Raw genomic sequence first — 18,492 nt, forward strand, 5'->3', positions numbered from 1 at the left:
GATAAACACAGAGAGAGAGAGAGAAAAGGAGGGAAACAATACCATTATATTTTTTAGCTTTCTCCCCACACTCTCTTAGCGCATCAAAGTGCACTGAATGTTAAACTTTATACAATGAAGTGCAGTAAATTGTAGCACAAATCTTCCCATTCAGGACTCTAGCCAGTTATTAATGACCTGTCACGAGTTACATATTATTTTTTCCCCCATTTTCTCTGTTTTCCCTTTCCTTCTTTTTCAGGGATCCATTATGGAAATGTTTCTTATGTAGCTCTTCAAGTCCTGAAGTTTTCGCAAATACCATCTAAATCCCTACTACTGTTGTTCAGTAATGCCATTTTGGCTTGAGGTTTCTCTGCAATGCTGTCAGAAGAGAATGATACATAAACAAAATATTTTAAGTGCAAGGCTGAAGGGAAAAGTATAACTTAATTTATAAGGGCATGTCTTAAAAAAAATAACATTATTGCCACCAAGGCCATTAGTGCAGATTCAGCCTTTTTCCTGGATGTTACTGATTTAGCCGGTATCCAGAGGTATAGTGAATAGCAATAGCAATAGCAGTTAGACTTATATACTGCTTCATAGGGCTTTCAGCCCTCTCTAAGCGGTTTACAGAGTCAGCATATTGCCCCCACAGTCTGGGTCCTCATTTCACCCACCTCAGAAGGATGGAAAGCTGAGTCAACCTTGAGCCGGTGAGATTAGAACCGCTGAACTGCAGATAACAGTCAGCTGAAGTGGCCTGCAGTACTGCACCCCAACCACTGCGCCACCTCGGCTCTTTTTAAGTAGGTAAGCCCACACACATCATAATCACAGATGCCATAAATCGTTTCTGAAATCTCTCTTAAGCCATATTCACACAATCTGTCTGCATAGATACAGGGGGGAAAGTTGAGTGGGGTTTTCTGTATATTTTGTGTGTGTTGAGGAGAAAGGTTGCAAAATGTTTATTTCAAACGGATGCACTTATATCTCACCATGCAATGAGGAATCCTGACTAGATCTGTTTGTGGTGGAAGTTGTTCCTTGGGTGGGGAGGGGGGCAGTGCCTTCAAATCAATTTTGATTTTGAGCCAAGGTGGCATAGTGGTTAAATGCAGCACTGCAGGCTACTTCAGCTGACTGCAGTTCTGCAGTTCGGCTGTTCAAATCTCACCGGCTCAAGGTTGACTCAGCCTTCCATCCTTCCGAGGTGGGTAAAATGAGGACCCAGATTGTTGTTGGGGGCAATATGCTGACTCTGTAAACCGCTTAGAGAGGGCTGAAAGCCCTATGAAGCGCTATATAAGTCTAACTGCTATTTCTATTGCTAATTTTGATTCCCGGTGACTGCATGAACAAATCCTGGCTTGGTTTTGGGACTAAGTCATGACTAGAAGTTACAGTTTTCTGGTTTCTAACCTGAACGACTATACAAAAATGGGTCTCAGCTTTGAAGATAAACTTTTGTAAATATTAGATAAATCTATAGAGGTATGAAAGCAGATACTAAGGATGAGATTCACCGATATTCCTTTATCTTTCCTAATTTTAACATGTGAAATCTGGCCAGTTCTTTTGCATTGAATGAGACAGATCAGAGAAACAGTAGCTAAGCAGTCCAAAATATTAAATTAAAGGCATACATTTAATAAAATCTTGTATTTAGAACAAAATATTATGAAAGAAACAAGGAAGCAACTAGGATCTAAAATGTACAAGAAACAAAATTTTATTAAAGAGAAATACTTTAAAAAAAAAAGCAGTAAGTTAGACAAATGGTTGACTCACCAACTAATTGAGTTGGACAGCAACAATATACCCAGGATGGATCCAAGCATATTTTTACAATAAATGAAATGATGGAACAATTTGTTTATTATATAATAAAAAGGCATTTGATTTAGAAAAAATTTGAAGAATATATTGAAGCGGATACGCTTCAAGGTGCTAGTCGTCACTTATAAAGCCCTTCATGGTATTGGACCTGGGTACTTGAGAGACCGCCTGCTGCCAATTACCTCCCAAAGACCCATTAGATCTCACAGGGTTCGCCTCCTCCGGGTTCCGTCCACCAGCCAATGCCATCTGGCTACTACCCGGGGGAGGGCCTTCTCTGTGGCAGCTCCAGCCCTTTGGAACGAACTCCCCACAGAGATTCGGACCCTCACCTCTCTCCAGGCCTTCCGGAAAGCCGTTAAAACCTGGCTGTGTCGGCAGGCCTAGGGTTGATGAGTTCCCTTCCCCTCTCGAACCGTGTGGCTGTTGGTTGTTTTTAAAAGCCCTGTATTTTGTAGTTTTTGTGTCTTTTCTTTCCCCTCCTCGGGTTTGTGCGCCGCCCTGAGTCCCGCAGGGAATAGGGCGGCATATAAATAAAATGAAACTAAACTAAACTAAAAATATTATTTACAAAATTTACAGACAACCAAGAATAATTATTTCATCAGCCTATGATCCAAGACAATGCTAAAGACGCATTGACAAAACCCTAAAACTCATTATAACTGTAGGATCAGATGGCAACTCTGCAATACACTATGAGACTTTTCAAGATATTCTGGTTACATTTTTACTTTGACTGAGTAATGAGATTTCAAGATTCAAAGAATTCTCTTTGTCATGGAAAGAAGCCTTTATCTATTTGATTCACTGCATAAAGAAGGAAAAAGATCCAACATCCAACATTCCTCTAGTCCCATTTCTTCACTGACTACAGATCAGTTTCTCGTGGCAACACTTGCACAGCGAATAATTGCTTTTTTTTTAATCTGAATGATATATTATTATCAAACTGCATTCGTTTTGAAGAGATTTAAGAGAAAACATTGGAAACACAGTGAATAAAATCAATAAAATATATGAAAACAACAATAAAGTGGTTGATCTTTCTTGGTCAAGAACAAGACTTTGAGATTTTCAAATGGAACTCTAGACTTGCAGTTTTGAAAAAAAAAAAAGTAAGTTTCAGCTCATTTCTTTTTCACAAAGTATTTTTTACCATATTAACACATTTTTAAAGAACAAAAAAATAATAACAGACAGTTCTAACAGAATAACAAAAGTTTGAAGAGACTTTGGAGATCTTCTAGTCCGAACACCCTGCTTAAGAAGGAAGCCCTATACCATTTCATAGGTTGTCCAATCTCTTGTTAAAAACCTCCAATGTTGGGGCACCCACAACTTCTGGAGGCAAGTTGTTCCACTGATTAATTCTTCTCACTGTCAGAAAATTTCTCCTTAGCTCTAGATTGGTTCTCTCTTTGATTAGTTTCTATCTATTACATCTTGTCCTCCCTTGTTTTGGATAATAGGTTGACTCACTCTTCTTTATGGCAGCTATTAGATATTGGAACACTGCTATATCACCCAAGTCTTTCTTTTAGTAAGTTTCTACAGCCTGGTTTTAGGTTTAGTTAGCCAGAGGTCTTAAGTGCCCTCAAAGAGACTTCAGGGAATGGGAATTGAAACTGTAATGAGTTCAGATTTTATTTTGTTTTTCAGTGCCTTTGTAACTTTGAATTGTCATCAAACAAAGGGTTGTATATATGTATGTATGTATGCATACATGCATGCATGCATATATATGTGTGTTTGTGTGTGTGTTTGTGTGTGTGTTTGTGTGTGTTTGTATTGTGTCACAACCCCTGGTATGCCCAAATATGGGAGGGAGCATACTGCTTCCCTTTTTGGTCTATCAGCTCACTCTAGGAGCCAGCTCAGCCTGGATGGCTCCCAGAGTGAGCTGATAGACAGAAAAGGAAATCAGAATGCTCCCTCCCATATTTGGGCATACTAGGGGTTGCGACACAATACATACCTGTTTCCCTGGCTTAGCTGACAAAGGAGGAGAGCCTGTGGCTTAGTGGCTAATATAACTGCCTAATATGTAATACAGCCGAGGTTCGATTCCCAGTAAGGGTATGGCTAGCTGATGAGAGCTAAATAGCTTGAAATAAGATTTATACTAGTCCCCACCGTCATTTATTTATCAGCACAAATGCAACACACACACACACACACACACACACACACACACACACACACACACACATATCATGGGTATATCTAGCCATACAAGTATGCATGCTTCAATGACCCTCTATGCTTTATACTGAAAAAGTAATAATTCCCCTCCAGAAGTTCTCAATTTTTTAAGAACTACTCTATGTGTTTACATATGAATGTGTTCCTCATCCCTCCCTCCATCCCTCTCTCTCTTCCTTCCTGATGTAAGTTGCATCAGTGTGATTTTTGCCTCAGAAACCCCAAACATTTATATTTTCCCAACTATTTGGGGTTAATAAAAGAGAGCCAACTTACTCTGGTGGCTTAAGGCACAAAGTTAGAAACTGGAGACCATGAGTTCTAGTTTTGCCTTGCCAATGAAGATCAACTTGACCCAGTTATTCTCTTTTAGCCCAATTCACTTCACAGGGTTATTGTAAGGAAATTAGGAGGAAGGAGGAGTATTAGATATGTTTACCACCTTGAGTCATCTATCTCTATCTATCTCTATCTCTATATCTATCTATCTATCTATCTATCTATCTATCTATCTATCTATCTATCTATCTATCTATCTATCTATCTATCATCCATCCATCTATCTATCTATCATCCCCCTCTCTATTATCTCTAATTATCTATCTATCTGTCTATCTATCTATCTATCTATCTATCTATCTATCTATCTATCTATCTATCATCTATCATCATCCCCCTATTATCTCTAATTATCTATCTATCTATCTATCTATCTATCTATCTATCTATCTATCTATCATCCCCCTCTCTATTATCTCTATCTATCTATCTATCTATCTATCTATCTATCTATCTATCTATCTATCTATCTATCTATCTATCATCCCCCTCTCTATTATCTCTAATTATCTATCTATCTATCTATCTATCTATCTATCTATCTATCTATCTATCTATCTATCTATCTATCTATCTATCTATCTATCTATCTATCATCCCCCTCTCTATTATATCTAATTATCTATCTATCTATCTATCTATCTATCTATCTATCTATCTATCTATCTATCTATCTATCTATCTATCTATCATCCATCCATCCATCTATCTATCATCCCCCTCTCTATTATCTCTAATTATCTATCTATCTATCTATCTATCTATCTATCTATCTATCTATCTATCTATCTATCTATCTATCTATCTATCAATCAATCATCCCCCTCTCTATTATATCTAATTATCTATCTATCTATCTATCTATCTATCTATCTATCTATCTATCTATCTATTATCTATCTATCTATCTATCTATCTATCTATCTATCTATCTATCTATCATCCATCCATCCATCTATCATCCCCCTCTCTATTATATCTAATTATCTATCTATCTATCTATCTATCTATCTATCTATCTATCTATCTATCTATCTATCTATCTATCTATCTATCTATCTATCTATCTATGATGTGGACCTTTAATGGTATTTTTTTATTCTTAAATTTTAAATGTTTCTTTTGTCTTGCTGTGAGCCGTGAGTCTCAATGGGAGTGGGCGGCATACAAATTTTATTAAACTCGAAACGCGAGTTATTTATAAAAATAATAGTAATAAAGACCGGAGATGGATGGATGGCTATGGCTATGGAATGGAATTACTAAATGGAGCTAAAACTAAAAGATGCTTTGTTGAAGGTCCAGGGAAACGTCATCGAGAATTGCTGCTTTTTCATTTTTTTTTTCTCAATAAAACATGAATATAAGATATATATTTTTTTCAGCACAAATCTCAACCAGAACATATTCCCAAGAATATCTGGCAGTAAATAGTCTTTTCTTACTGCCTAAAAAGTCTTTTCTTCTGAAAGCTGAAACTGTATATCCTGTTCCTGCATTTCCTATTTTACAGGCTTTGACTAGAAATCCCTCAAGCCAAATGTAACCCTAGTAAGGCAGCCAAGTCAATTTTTTATGAATATTCTTGTTCTGGTAATGGCAAAAGCATTGGGACTAATCCATAGCTGGCAGGCCCAAGGATATGATTTGGGGACTGCATTTCTGTGTTCCTATCATAAGCTTTCAGGTCTGCTCTTCCCTGACTAAAGCAGGATTTATTCCTTCCTTTTTTTTAACAATGTCTGTAATTGCAACTGGAGAAATAATGGTTACAGAAATCAAGCACTAGTCTTACTGGGAATTTAAATTTCTAAACCCAGACTACTGAAACTTTGACTGCAACAAAAACAGTTTTTTTTTTCTCTAAAAGGACTAAACCAAATTTAGTCTTTGTATTTTTTTTATATGCAAAGATTTAGAAATGAATATGGACAGATTTAAGAAGTGCAGATTTCTACACTCCCAAAAGTGTATGAGAAAAGCAAACCACAATGTAATAAAAAGGTTGTGTATTAATTTTTACCTTCCACTGAAATTTGTTCTTGCACTATTGAATTCATCAAATGATATATGAGAGATATACATTTTGAAAACCATGGAAAGGTAAGGCTTTAAGATGGGCTTGCATATGTCTGTGTGTGTGTGTGTGTATGTGTGTGTGTGTGTGTGTGTGTGTGTGTGTGTGTGTGTGTGTGAGAGAGAGAGAGAGAGAGAGAGAGAGAGAGAGAGAGAGAGAGAGAGAGAATGCTGAACTGTATATAAATGAAACCGCACGTTACTTTTTAATTTTATAACTTCCATTTAATTTTAGTATCTGATTATCTGATTATTTGTAGAAGGATGCATGCCAGATTTGATGGAGCAGAAATATGTTGATTATATACATAATTCTATTTATTACATAGCAATCTTCAGAATGCATTTTTAAAATTATTAGTTAATGTTGTACTGTACCATGAAAAGCTGACTTGAGTTCATTAGGTTGTGCACCAAGGGGAAAATAGACAGAAGTGACTTTATATTAAATAAACCTAAAGGGATATGGTTAAATACCAAATCTTAAGTAATGACTATTGACAGGAAGAAACAGAATTAAAGGGAGAATAGCAATAGCAGTTAGACTTATATAGCGCTTCATAGGGCTTTCAGCCCTCTCTAAGCGGTTTACAGAGTCAGCATATCGCCCCCAACAACAATCCGGGTCCTCATTTCACCCACCTCGGAAGGATGGAAGGCTGAGTCAACCTTGAGCCGGTGAGATTTGAACCGCCAAACTGCAGATAGCAGTCAGCTGAAGTGGCCTGCAGTACTGCACTCTACCCACTGCGCCACCTCGGCTCTTCATCATTCCCCTTATCTTGTCAATTCACAATCCTTTATACCTTTTATACACTGATGTAATTCAGAGAATCTTTTCCCAGTCCCCCCATTATTGATAACATAAGATAACTGTTCATCAGATGTCATTTCACAATGAAAATATAATGAAAACTAAAGCGATGCAATAAAGAATAGAATATACATGAGCAGGACCCTATTAGACTCAACCATTTTTTAAAATCTCATCTACTTTATTATAGTGTCATTGCAATAACGCAGCATAACACTCCACAATTTGTGTGTGACTTTCAGAAGCAGGTTTGCCAGGTGTGTTGCTAGCAGGTGGCATCTAATGTTTTTGGTACTAAAAACGAGGTGATTATATTATAGAACCTGGATGGCTTTTCCCTTCACATTGACGATACTTAAATATTAGCTTGATGATGGAATTACAAATTTCACACCTGTTCCCATCCATAAAATAGAAACACCTCCATGGGATGTCAAGGAATTGGAATAATAATCTAAAAAGTGATGGTTTTGTGATATTTTTAATTGTTTACATTTCTTGTCAACACATAGAAGAAATAATTACTGGAAGGCAAATTAACAAAATGAGAAATTATGATTTCAGATGATGTATTTGTTCTTCCCTCCTTTGATCCCGGAAGAAATGGTACGGATGATTCCACTTAGTGATTTAAAAAGGTGTCTTGAGAACTACTGAATCGTCCCTAGATCCCTTAAGAGGAACTTTTGAAATTAGACCACGAAGAAAACTTGCTATGCAGAGGAATAAGAAGTCGCTCCTTGGTGAATCAAATGATCTGTTCTGCTCAGAATGTCACGGGACACAATAAACAAACCATAAAAATGATTGAACAAGAAGAGAAGCAGAAATGTTTGCTACCTTCCAGTCCCTTGTGCTCAACTTTGGTGCCAATGTTATGGATACATGGTGAGCCTGGTTTCCAAATGGTGATCCTGAATGCCAGGTGGATCTATAATGAAACTGCTCATCTGTGAACATATTTGGGATAAGACAGGGATGGCGAATCTTTTTGGCACTGAGTACCCAAACTACAACACATACATGCACGTGTGCCGGAGAGCTGTAAACCTGAAGATCACCCAGTCTTTAGATTTCCGGCGTGCATATGAGTGCAGGCCACCTGGTCTCTGGGTTTCCAGCGCTCCAACACGCGTGAAGACCAGCATCCCAGCATGCATGCGCACACCAGAAACCAGAAGAACAGCTGGTGACAGTCGTGTGCCCAAAGCCCAAAGAGAGGGGCTCTGCATGTCACCTGGGCAAGTGCTATTGAGCAAGACAGTAGCTATAAAACCAGGGTCTACGAAGTGTAGTGGGAGGTCCTACCAGCTTCCAGAGGCACCGTATCACATGAATGTCAGACTGTATTGATGTTTAGACTCTAGGGATGAATTGCTGTACTCTCAAAAAAGTGTACATAACATCCCTGATGGAGATGCTGGATTTCGTACTATTTTGAAGGTGGAATCTCCAGGAGAGTTCTTGTACATTTTACTTTAATCTTGATTCTGGAGCAGTTCAGGAGTTCATACCTATCCTAGATGATTAAGGCGTAACCGAGATGATTAAGGACCCAGTTTTTCACTGCTGGACATATATTAGATTTTATGTTTATTTCAGGGTGATCATAATATAACTTAAAGGAAGAGAACATTACCATCAGCCTTTTGATGTACCCCTTGCTGGTACTTTCTTCCAACAGGAAGCTGGGGCCTATTAAATTGGTGTCCCCAAATACTAATGGACACTGATGGATTTCAAAGGGTTCTTGTTTCCCCCCCCCCCCTCCAGCAGGGATCTGGTGTACATTTAAACCAGTCACTGTCTTTATTGGATGGATGTTGGATCAGATGGCTCATATGTAGTCTCTCCCTATTTTTTATTTCAGAGGTTTTTCACAGGAATTCTGGAAGATTAAACAACAGAAGACATGACTACAATGCCTGAGTGGAGACAGACCGATTGAATTTGACCAAATTTATGTCAGATCCTGCATTTAAGAATAGATAGATAGATAGATAGATAGGTAGGTAGGTAGGTAGGTAGGTAGGTAGGTAGGTAGGTAGGTAGGTAGGTAGGTAGATAGATAGATAGATAGATAGATAGATAGATAGATAGATAGATAGATAGATAGATGGATGATAGGTAGGTAGGTAGGTAGGTAGGTAGGTATAGGTATAGGTATAGGTATAGATAGATATAGATATAAATAGATAAATAAATAAATAGATAGATCGATAGATAGATAGAGATAGATAGATAGATAGATAGATAGATAGATAGATGTAGAGATAGATAGATAGATAGATAGATAGATAGATAGATAGATAGATAGATAGATAGATAGATACAGATACAGATACAGATACAGATACAGATACAGATATAGATAGATAATAGTTTTGAGCAAAAATAATTTATTATTTATTTAGCACATACAAGGCCAGGGAGTCTACAATGTTTATACAAAGGTCCTTTTTCAAGAAGCAACTGGGCTCTCCTCTTTTTCTTTGAAGACGTTTTCTGTAAGAGCCATGGTGGTGCAGTAGTTAGAATGTAGTACTGCAGGCTGCTTCTGGCTGCCTGAAATTTGGCAGTTCGAATCTCAGCAGGCTCAAGATGATCTCAGCCTCCAATCCTTCCGAGGTCGGTAAAATGAGGACCCAGATTGTTGGGGGCGATAGGCGGACTCTGTATATCACTTAGAGAGGGCTGTAAAGCACTGTGAAATGGTATATAAGTCTAAGCGCTATTGCTATTGCTTCTCATCCAAGAGGCTTACTCTGCTCGGACTGGATGGTGGGGAATGGAAGGATTGATATTATTTGCAGACAGTGGGTCATTTGCATTATTTTAGGCAGTCATTTAGGCCACTTGAAGGTTTTTCTGTGTCCTTAGTAGTGCAAATGGTTGTGGAACGTCTTCCAAGAAAAATAAGAAAGTCCAGTCCTCTTGAAAAAGCCCCTTTGGGATGACTATTACCTGAATGACTGAGAATTTCCATAGACAATGTTTCTACAAGATAGACATTCTGGCAGCTGACAATCATTAGTCCCTTTCTTGCCCTGGTGTTCCACCAGAGGGTGATCTAGAACCAGAGTAGGTGGCCAGCAAGAGAAAGTCAGATCATCCTAGGCTTTCCTCTTTGCTGGTCTTCTGGAGATTATGACCAGGCAGATCCAAAGCTGGCTCCTGCTACTCACGCAGAATGCAGCTAGCGTTTCCCACCACCAAAATCGTGGTATCTATTTATCTACTTTCAGATGGCATGCTTTCAAACTGCAAAATGGGCAGGAGCTAGGGATGAGACATGGGAGCTTACTCCCATCCCACAGTGCTGGGCTTGAACAGGTAGACTGCAAACCACTTATGATCCAGCTTCATTGAGTGGTTACGCCACTACATTCCCAGCAAAAATAATGAAAAAAAATGCTTTTAACATATACATGACTTTAAAGAAAAGCCACGGAAGAAAAATGGTAAAAATGGAAATACACATCCATATGATGTCTTCATTTAGCAGGTTTTTTTAAAAAACAATTCTCCACATAGAGAGAAGTGTCCTGCTATTTAAATTGTTTGGCATACCTTCTTGAGATAGAAGCATCCCTGTGACTTTTCCAGAGCTGCTTGCTGAAGCCTTCAAAAATGCAATATCTTTCCTGATGCTGTAGGATTTCTGCTACAGGTAGCAATAGCAACAGCAGCAATAGCAGTAGACTTATATACCGCTTCATAGGGCTTTCAGCCCTCTCTAAGCGGTTTACAGAGAGTCAGCATATTGCCCCCAACAATCCGGGTCCTCATTTTACCCACCTCGGAAGGATGGAAGGCTGAGTCAACCCTGAGCCGGTGAGATTTGAACCGCTGAACTGCTGATCTAGCAGTAGCCTGCAGTGCTGCATTTAACCACTGCGCCACCTCGGCTCTTGTATTGAGATAATGCATTTTTTTAGATTCAACTAAATAAATGTAAGAGAATAGTGTGTCTTTTTGCTGGTTGCCACATTTGAACAATGGGATACAGTGGTGGGATTCAAAATTTTTTACTACCTGTTCTGTGGGCATGGCTTGGTGGGCGTGGCAGGGGAAGGATACTGCAAAATCCCCATTTCCTCCTGATCAGCTGGGACTCAAGAGGCAGAGAATAGATGGGGGTGGGGCCAGTCAGAGGTGGTATTTACCGGTTCTCTGAACTACTCAAAATTTCTGCTACCGGTTCTGAATACCACCTCTGACGGGATGCCTTAGGATCTCTCACTGAAAGAATATTATTTGATACTAGTAGAACAATTCAGTATTAAGGAGGTATAGGGCCAGTTCAGAGCCTTGGCCACTGTCTATAGCCCATTTTAGCAATCTACAATTAAGAGATTGCAATCTACAATCTACAACAATCTAGAGTTAATGCTATCTCAAAAGTTGTGCGGCAATTTATCTTCAGAAATGAAAAAAAATGTGCATTTAAAATGTGAGTATAGGTAGAGACTAATTTGATTCTGCACCTAATAACTGCAGCAAGACTGTTGGTGGCACAATATTGGAAGAAGGAAGACTTGCCTACAATCCAAGAATGGACATTGAAAGTCACAAATTTAGCCGAGATGGCGAAAATATCGGCATATCTTAAAGATCATTCAAATGAGAGATATAAACGAGACTGGAAAAAATGGACTGACTATATACAAAATAAATATGGGACTAAGAAATTCCAGTTAGCCTATGCTTAAGATCAGAAATGATTTAAACTGTTAAAAGTTAGTTCAGTAAGAAGAAGCTAAGGTCAATGTAGAATGTCATTAATTTCTTTATTTCTTTTTTCTCAATAGATTTTAGACTGTGTTAGTTAGAAATCCATACCGTGTACGGGTTCTGGGAAGTCGGGGGGGGAAGGAGGAGGGGGGTGGGGGGGTGGAGGGAGGGAGGGACACACAAAAAAAATTGTACTTCAATGTCTTAATGATTGACAAATGATGAAATATTTGTCTGTGTTTTTTTTAAAGAAATAAAATAAATATTTGACAAAAAAAATGTGAGTATTGTAACAATGTTAAAGTGGGGGGTTTCTTATTGAGAATTCAAATCACTCGATGCTATTACCCCTTGGTAACTTCCATTGCCTTTATTCCACTCCCACTGTGATGTTTCATTTTAAGGAAACTATTTGTATTTTATTTTGCAGAGGGATCTCCAAGGATAGCTTTTAAAAACATTTTGAAAAGCTCGTGGCTTCCTCAAATTTGCTGACCTTTCTGTCTTACATAGGTGCTGCTATTTGTCTACCTAAGTAGTGGAACTAAAAAAACCCAAAACCTTAATGTGTCTATTCAAATGTATAAAACTTAGATGTACGAGAAAGGATATTAAACGTGACAGTTTTCAAATACCTGAGAGTGTGTTTTTATCAAGTAGCATTTGGATGAAACGGCTTACTCCCACCCCAAACGCTATTGTTCTTTTTTTATTATTATTAGTTCCTTTCTAGAAAATTAAGAGCTTTATTTCATCCAGAATCCTTGAGATGCTAATGAGGCATGCTAATTTAGGGTGAGCAGCATCAGGGTGGATTTTTTGATCAAACAGCTGTTAATTTTGCAAGGGAAGTTACTAAATCCGAAGGCTACAAGATATGGCTGCACGCAGAAGATAACAATAAAAGAAGCCAGCAGATGGATCTATGCAAACATTCTCAAAGAGCTCCAATTTCAGTTCACTGAAGTGGGAAAGAATAATTTGCATTTTTCAAAGGAGTAGGGAAGACAGGGATTTAATTATACTAGAAAATGAGTTCCCGGTGAGAATGGGAGAAAGAAGGCCAAACTAATTTGAAATTTATTATCTGGCTTTTTCAGAGTGGGTTGTTGATTTCCATTTTTGTTATGCATATGGTTATGAGTGATCAATGTTTGAAAAAAATAGTTTGTGTTTCCAATGTACACACTCTTCGGGTTGTTCGTCTCCTCCCTTCAGAAGTTCAAATGCATCACATTTCATATGCATCGGAAATTTGTTTCTACCTGTAGTTACTATTACAAATCTTAGCTGTATTTTCTCCTTTTTAGTTTAACTTCAAAAACCTTCAGCAAGCAAGCAGTTTTAAACCTCTGGGAAGGGCAGTCACAATCCCCCCCCTTGGCAATGGGTTACATGACATGGGGGCAGAAGTGGGTTCCTACCAGTTTGCACCTATTCGGTAGAACCGGTTCGTCAAATCTACCAAACCGGTTAGAAGAGGTTCCACCAGTGGACCCAGAAAGCAGGCTACACCTACAGAAGAGGCTCCAAAATTTTATGAAACCCACCACTGGTCCTTGGATATGATTATTCTACACTCTCATGCTCATATTTATAAAACTCAGTGCCTCTGTGAAAGGTAAGGATGACTACTGCGTTTGTGGTGCAATCAGAACATTGCATGTGTTGAAGTTGTTTTAACGCAAACCAAAGATGCCTTTTAAAAAACAAGCTTACATCATATTCTTATGCACGCCAGTGCTGCGTGTGAAGTAATTTAAGGTGGTTCTGACAAGTGTCGTCGGCATCTTCATATCCAGTCACATGGGCGGCAAGCCACTCCCATCCGGTCATATGGACGGCAAGCCACTCCCACAAAGGAGGCCACACCCACGGAGTAGGTTCGAACAATTTTTGAAACCCACCACTGCATGGGGGGGGGGGGGAGGAAGAAAAATGGAGAATGTTTTTCTTTTAACATAATCGTCTATGATTTTGTGACATGTGTGGGAGGAGGGGAGGGGAGATTTTATCTTTCTTCACTAGAGCACAAGTTTTTTTAAAAAGGGGTTTGTTATATGTTTACAATCTTATGCATAAATGAACCTGTGGTCCATGCTTATTATCTTCCACCCTCACAAATTACTTTCAAAGTATAATAATAATCAGCACCAATTCCACAAAACTATGCAATTCAAGCAGCACATGTGGCAAAGATCTTGTGATGTGGCAACATTCATATGAATGGAATATATGTTTTTGGAAACTTCTCCTGTGATGGCCTTTTTATGTTATTGCTGAAATCATAACCATGACTTAAACTTTCCTTACAAATCCATCCATCCATCCATCCATCCATCCATCCACCCACCCACCCACCCATTCATCCATCCATCCATCCATCCATCCATCCATCCACTCTTCTCTAGAACCTGATAGAAAAATAAAGCAAAGTAAATCATATGGAAAATCAATAGAGTTCCAGCATCATACACAGTTTTTCCCCACAATGGCCCTGATCTTTACCAACCAATTTTAAACTTCATCTTTATTTCATTTATTAGAAATGTGATGCGACACATCACATCTAGGAAAAAAAAAGAGAATATAGATTTTCACATCATTTAATTTCAGAATATACTGTATATCTCCAAAATAGATATGTAGATCAGACTTATCAAATTTGGAACCATCACGCTGGTAGCAATTTGGTGGCTCCCCCAGACAGTCTGGAGGGCCCTGTCAAGAGTGTTCAAAACCCCTGCATGTTCTATTGTCTGTTGAAGAATCCAGGAGTAGAAAGTTCCCTCCCAAAAAGAGCAGATTTAGACACATCTGTCCTTGATGATGTTCTGAGTCAAAAGCTGGGGACTGTTGGCAACAGAAGTGTGTCCTCACAGCTCTGACAGACTCAGTCCAATCAGCTATCAGAAGAGGTCAACGCATTCCTAGATTCTCTCATCAGCACAATGGAGAATATAGAATTTCGCATAATTTAATTTCAAAATATATACCTCCCAAAAAACATACGTAGATCAGACTTACCACATTTGGAACCCTCTAGATAAATCCAGTTACAATTCTCATCATTTCCAAATAAGATGGTCATTGGCATATTGGTTGGGGATGATGGAATTGTAATTTATTTCACCTGGTTGGTATGTCCGTGAGAAAGACTGATTTAAGTTCCTCTCATTTATGCAACAGATGTTACCTGGGAATACTTAATCGTCCTGTTCTAAATATTTGAGAATTTTCTTACACGTTTTTTTTTAGAAACCCTCATATACAATAGCAAATCACAAAAGACAGATCTCCTCAGTGCAATTGATCTAGCAAAATCTCTCTTCTTCTGCCAACTTCCCTTTGAATCCTTGACGAGATTGCAGAAACAGGCTATGGAAAGCTTGATTTCAAAATGTATCTCATAATCATAAAGGTCACAATAGCTGAATGTAATTAAGCTTTCATGATATTTAAAGGTTTGCTCCCCTCAAGATACTAGTCTTGAAAAGGGCAAAATGGCAATGGCAGGTGGAGACTTCCTTCAGGAGATAACTGGTATGGGCGAGTCAGTCATAAGTGATGACTGAAGGCAGTTAAATCCTCATCTGGATCTCTTCTGCCACCGGACTGCATTTCTGCCAAGTGTGCAGATCTATCTTTACTTCATCTTCATAGGATTCCAATAGTGGAGTCATTTTTTTCCCCTTTTTTTTTCTTACAATGGTCCTACTTCTTCTTCCCTCCCTCCCTCTTTCTTTCCCTCATTTCTTCTCTCCTACTCCCCTTCCTTCCCTCCCTCCTTCCCCTTCCCTCCTTTCTTTTCTCCTTCTCTCCTTCCTTTCCCCCTTCCTTCCCCCTTCCTTCTCTCCTACATTCCCTCCTTCCTTGCCTCCTTTCTTCTCTCCTTCTCTTTCCTTCCCCTTTCCTTCCCTTCCTTCCCTCCTTCCTTCTCTCCTTCTCTCCTTCCTTCACTCCTTCTTTCCCTCCCTCCTTGCTTCCCTCCCTCCTTCCTACCCCCTTTCTTCTATTTCTTCTCTCCTTCCTTCCTCCTCTCCTTTCCCTTCTCTCCTTCCCCTTCCTCCCCTTTACCCTTCCCCTCTTCTTCCCCTTCCTCCCCTCTTTCCTACTCTTACATTCCCTCCCATTCTTCCTCTGCCTTTCCCTTTCTCCTATTCCTCTCCTTTCTCCTCTCCTTCCTATCTTTCCTTCTACTCCTCCCTCCATCCACTCTATCCGTTGTTGTGTTTACATATTCATAAGTGATGACTGAAGGCAGTTAAATCCTCATCTGGATCTCTTCTGCCACCGGACTGCATTTCTGCCAAGTGTGCAGATCTATCTTTACTTCATCTTGATAGGATTCCAATAGTGGAGTCATTTTTCTTTTTATAGGTAAAACATCCATCAACACAACTGTGGCATCCTGGTAAAAAGTGAATATGGGGTAGAGGCCATTTCATGCCAAATTGGAAATGATGTGGGTTGGAGTTTCCTGCAAACTTCGAACTGACCATATGTTACAAAACCCATCTTGATTGTGCAGGAATTATGGACATATTAATCAGTAATCTGCTTGTTCAGTAGATTATTTTTAAACCAATTAGGAATATGAACACAAACACACAAACACATACACATTCCCACAGAGTTTTTACAGAGAACCTCTCAAAACTTTCTGCTAGCTATCCCTATTTCTGTTGCAAAGTCATTACGTCTTTCAGTAGTCATTCCTCAATTTACCAGCATTGCTTTTACCCAAGAATGCAACTTTGCTCAAGATAGCAGAAAGTCCATTCAATTCACACTTAGTTGTTGTTGTTTATTTTGCCGTGATTCTTGCTCTGAAAAGTAGACACTTGTGGAAGTTTGTTTAGAGTTTGGGTTGCAATGCATTGAGGTTGAATCTCCTAAATCTGGTCCCATATAAATTTAAGTAGTGTAATGCTTCTATAGACTTTAAGGGGGGAGGGGGGCTCACATGCTCTCCTCAGTCTACCCTAGAAAGTCTTTGTATAATTCTTGCACTATTCCCCTGAGCCTTAGATGCTTAGTCTCATTTTCCCTACTACTTTCAAAATTATTTACTTATTTCCACCTCTTGGTATTTCCGCCCTTCATGGTATTGGATCTGGGTACTTGAGAGACCGCCTGCTGCCAATTACCCCCCACAGACCCATTAGATCTCACAGGGTTGGCCTCCTCCGGGTGCCATCTACCAGCCAATGCCACCTGGCTATTACCCGGGGGAGGGCCTTCTCTGTGGCAGCTCCGGCCCTCTGGAACGAACTCCCCGCAGGGATTCGGACCCTCACCTCTCTCCAGGCCTTCCGAAAAGCCGTCAAAACCTGGCTTTGCCGGCAGGCCTGGGGGTGATGAGTTCCCTCCCCTCTCGACATGTATGGTTGTGCGACTGTGGTTTACTTTTATTATTTGTATTTTGTTTTTTATGTTCCCCTTTTTCCCCCTTGAATTGTTCGCCGCCCTGAGTCCTCCCGGAGAAGGGCGGCATGCAAATAATAAAATTCTATTCTATTCTCTTATAAACATCTTTATGGCAGAATGAGTGATGCTAATGGGCTTTGCAGAGTACCATTCTCCAAGTTATAGTGTAGAATCTATGGGCATGCCTAACAAAATAGTATGATAACCCACATATTAAATCAAGGCAGATTTGGCCAGCCAAGAATGTCCTCAAAAATGGAACCAAACAAAATAGTTCTTACACATATGCTGAGATTTGCCGCATCCTTAATTCATAGCTGCTAATGAATGCAATCCACCCTTCCATGCGTTATTTCTGGTCATAGAGTAATGATGATGTAATTATAGAATCACAAGACAATGATGAGAATGATATACTATGTGAAAACATCACACCTGAATCTTCGAAATCACTATTGTAAGTATTCCATGTCTCACTGATGCGTAGCAGGCTCTCTTCCATGGCTTGAATATCCATATATGGACAGTTGCATTCTGGGAATTTGGACCCACACTGACACCAACAATCGTTGTCCTTGCAGATAAATTCTCCCTCTGAATTACATGCGATGTAGCTCAGCGCTGCCTGCACAAACCTCTCTTGCAAATATTCGGGCAGGATGAGCTGAAGACCTTAATGGAGCAGGAAGAGAAGGGAGAACAAGAAACAATTTATCTTAATAAGTGAGATAGTTTCCTCAGAGCTTAACCAATCCTTTAGATTTAATTCTGTCCACAATCAATATGTCCATAGGAGAAGTTAGGTCACAGATTTAAAGGCAATCAAACAACTAACGTATATCATTGTTTATGACTTGTGACAAAGTCAAACCACCTGGGAACAAGAAGTGTTTTTGCAATTGATTGCTAGAGGATGGTTTTTCACATGCCAAGGGGAACCAGGCAACTGGTTTTTAGTGAATCTGTTGAAAAATGGCTCTACTAGGAGGAAAAATATCACAATGTTTTTATTCTCCACTTTTAAACACACTAAACCTACAGGGATTCTTTTAAACAACATTCAATCTATA

General features: G+C 39.1%; 1 protein-coding gene across 4 annotated transcripts in view; it reads right to left on the minus strand.

Moving 5' to 3' along the window:
• The window catches only part of BRINP3 (BMP/retinoic acid inducible neural specific 3), a 243,501-nt gene that overhangs the window by 33,998 nt on the left and 191,011 nt on the right, over window positions 1-18,492 (minus strand). For 3 of the 4 annotated variants that reach the window (XM_087726204.1, XM_087726206.1, XM_087726202.1), the window contains one exon: window positions 17,858-18,094. The exons of the other annotated variant lie outside the window; for it this stretch is intronic. In XM_087726204.1, the coding sequence (XP_087582330.1) occupies window positions 17,858-18,094 (237 nt within the window). The remainder of the gene's footprint in view (window positions 1-17,857; window positions 18,095-18,492) is intronic. 4 annotated transcript variants of the gene reach the window in all.

The sequence above is a fragment of the Thamnophis sirtalis genome, unplaced genomic scaffold (assembly GCF_051295495.1).
Source record: "Thamnophis sirtalis isolate CommonGarterSnake01/CBP01778 unplaced genomic scaffold, rThaSir2_p1.2 scaffold_12, whole genome shotgun sequence".
Lineage (NCBI taxonomy): Eukaryota > Metazoa > Chordata > Lepidosauria > Squamata > Natricidae > Thamnophis > Thamnophis sirtalis.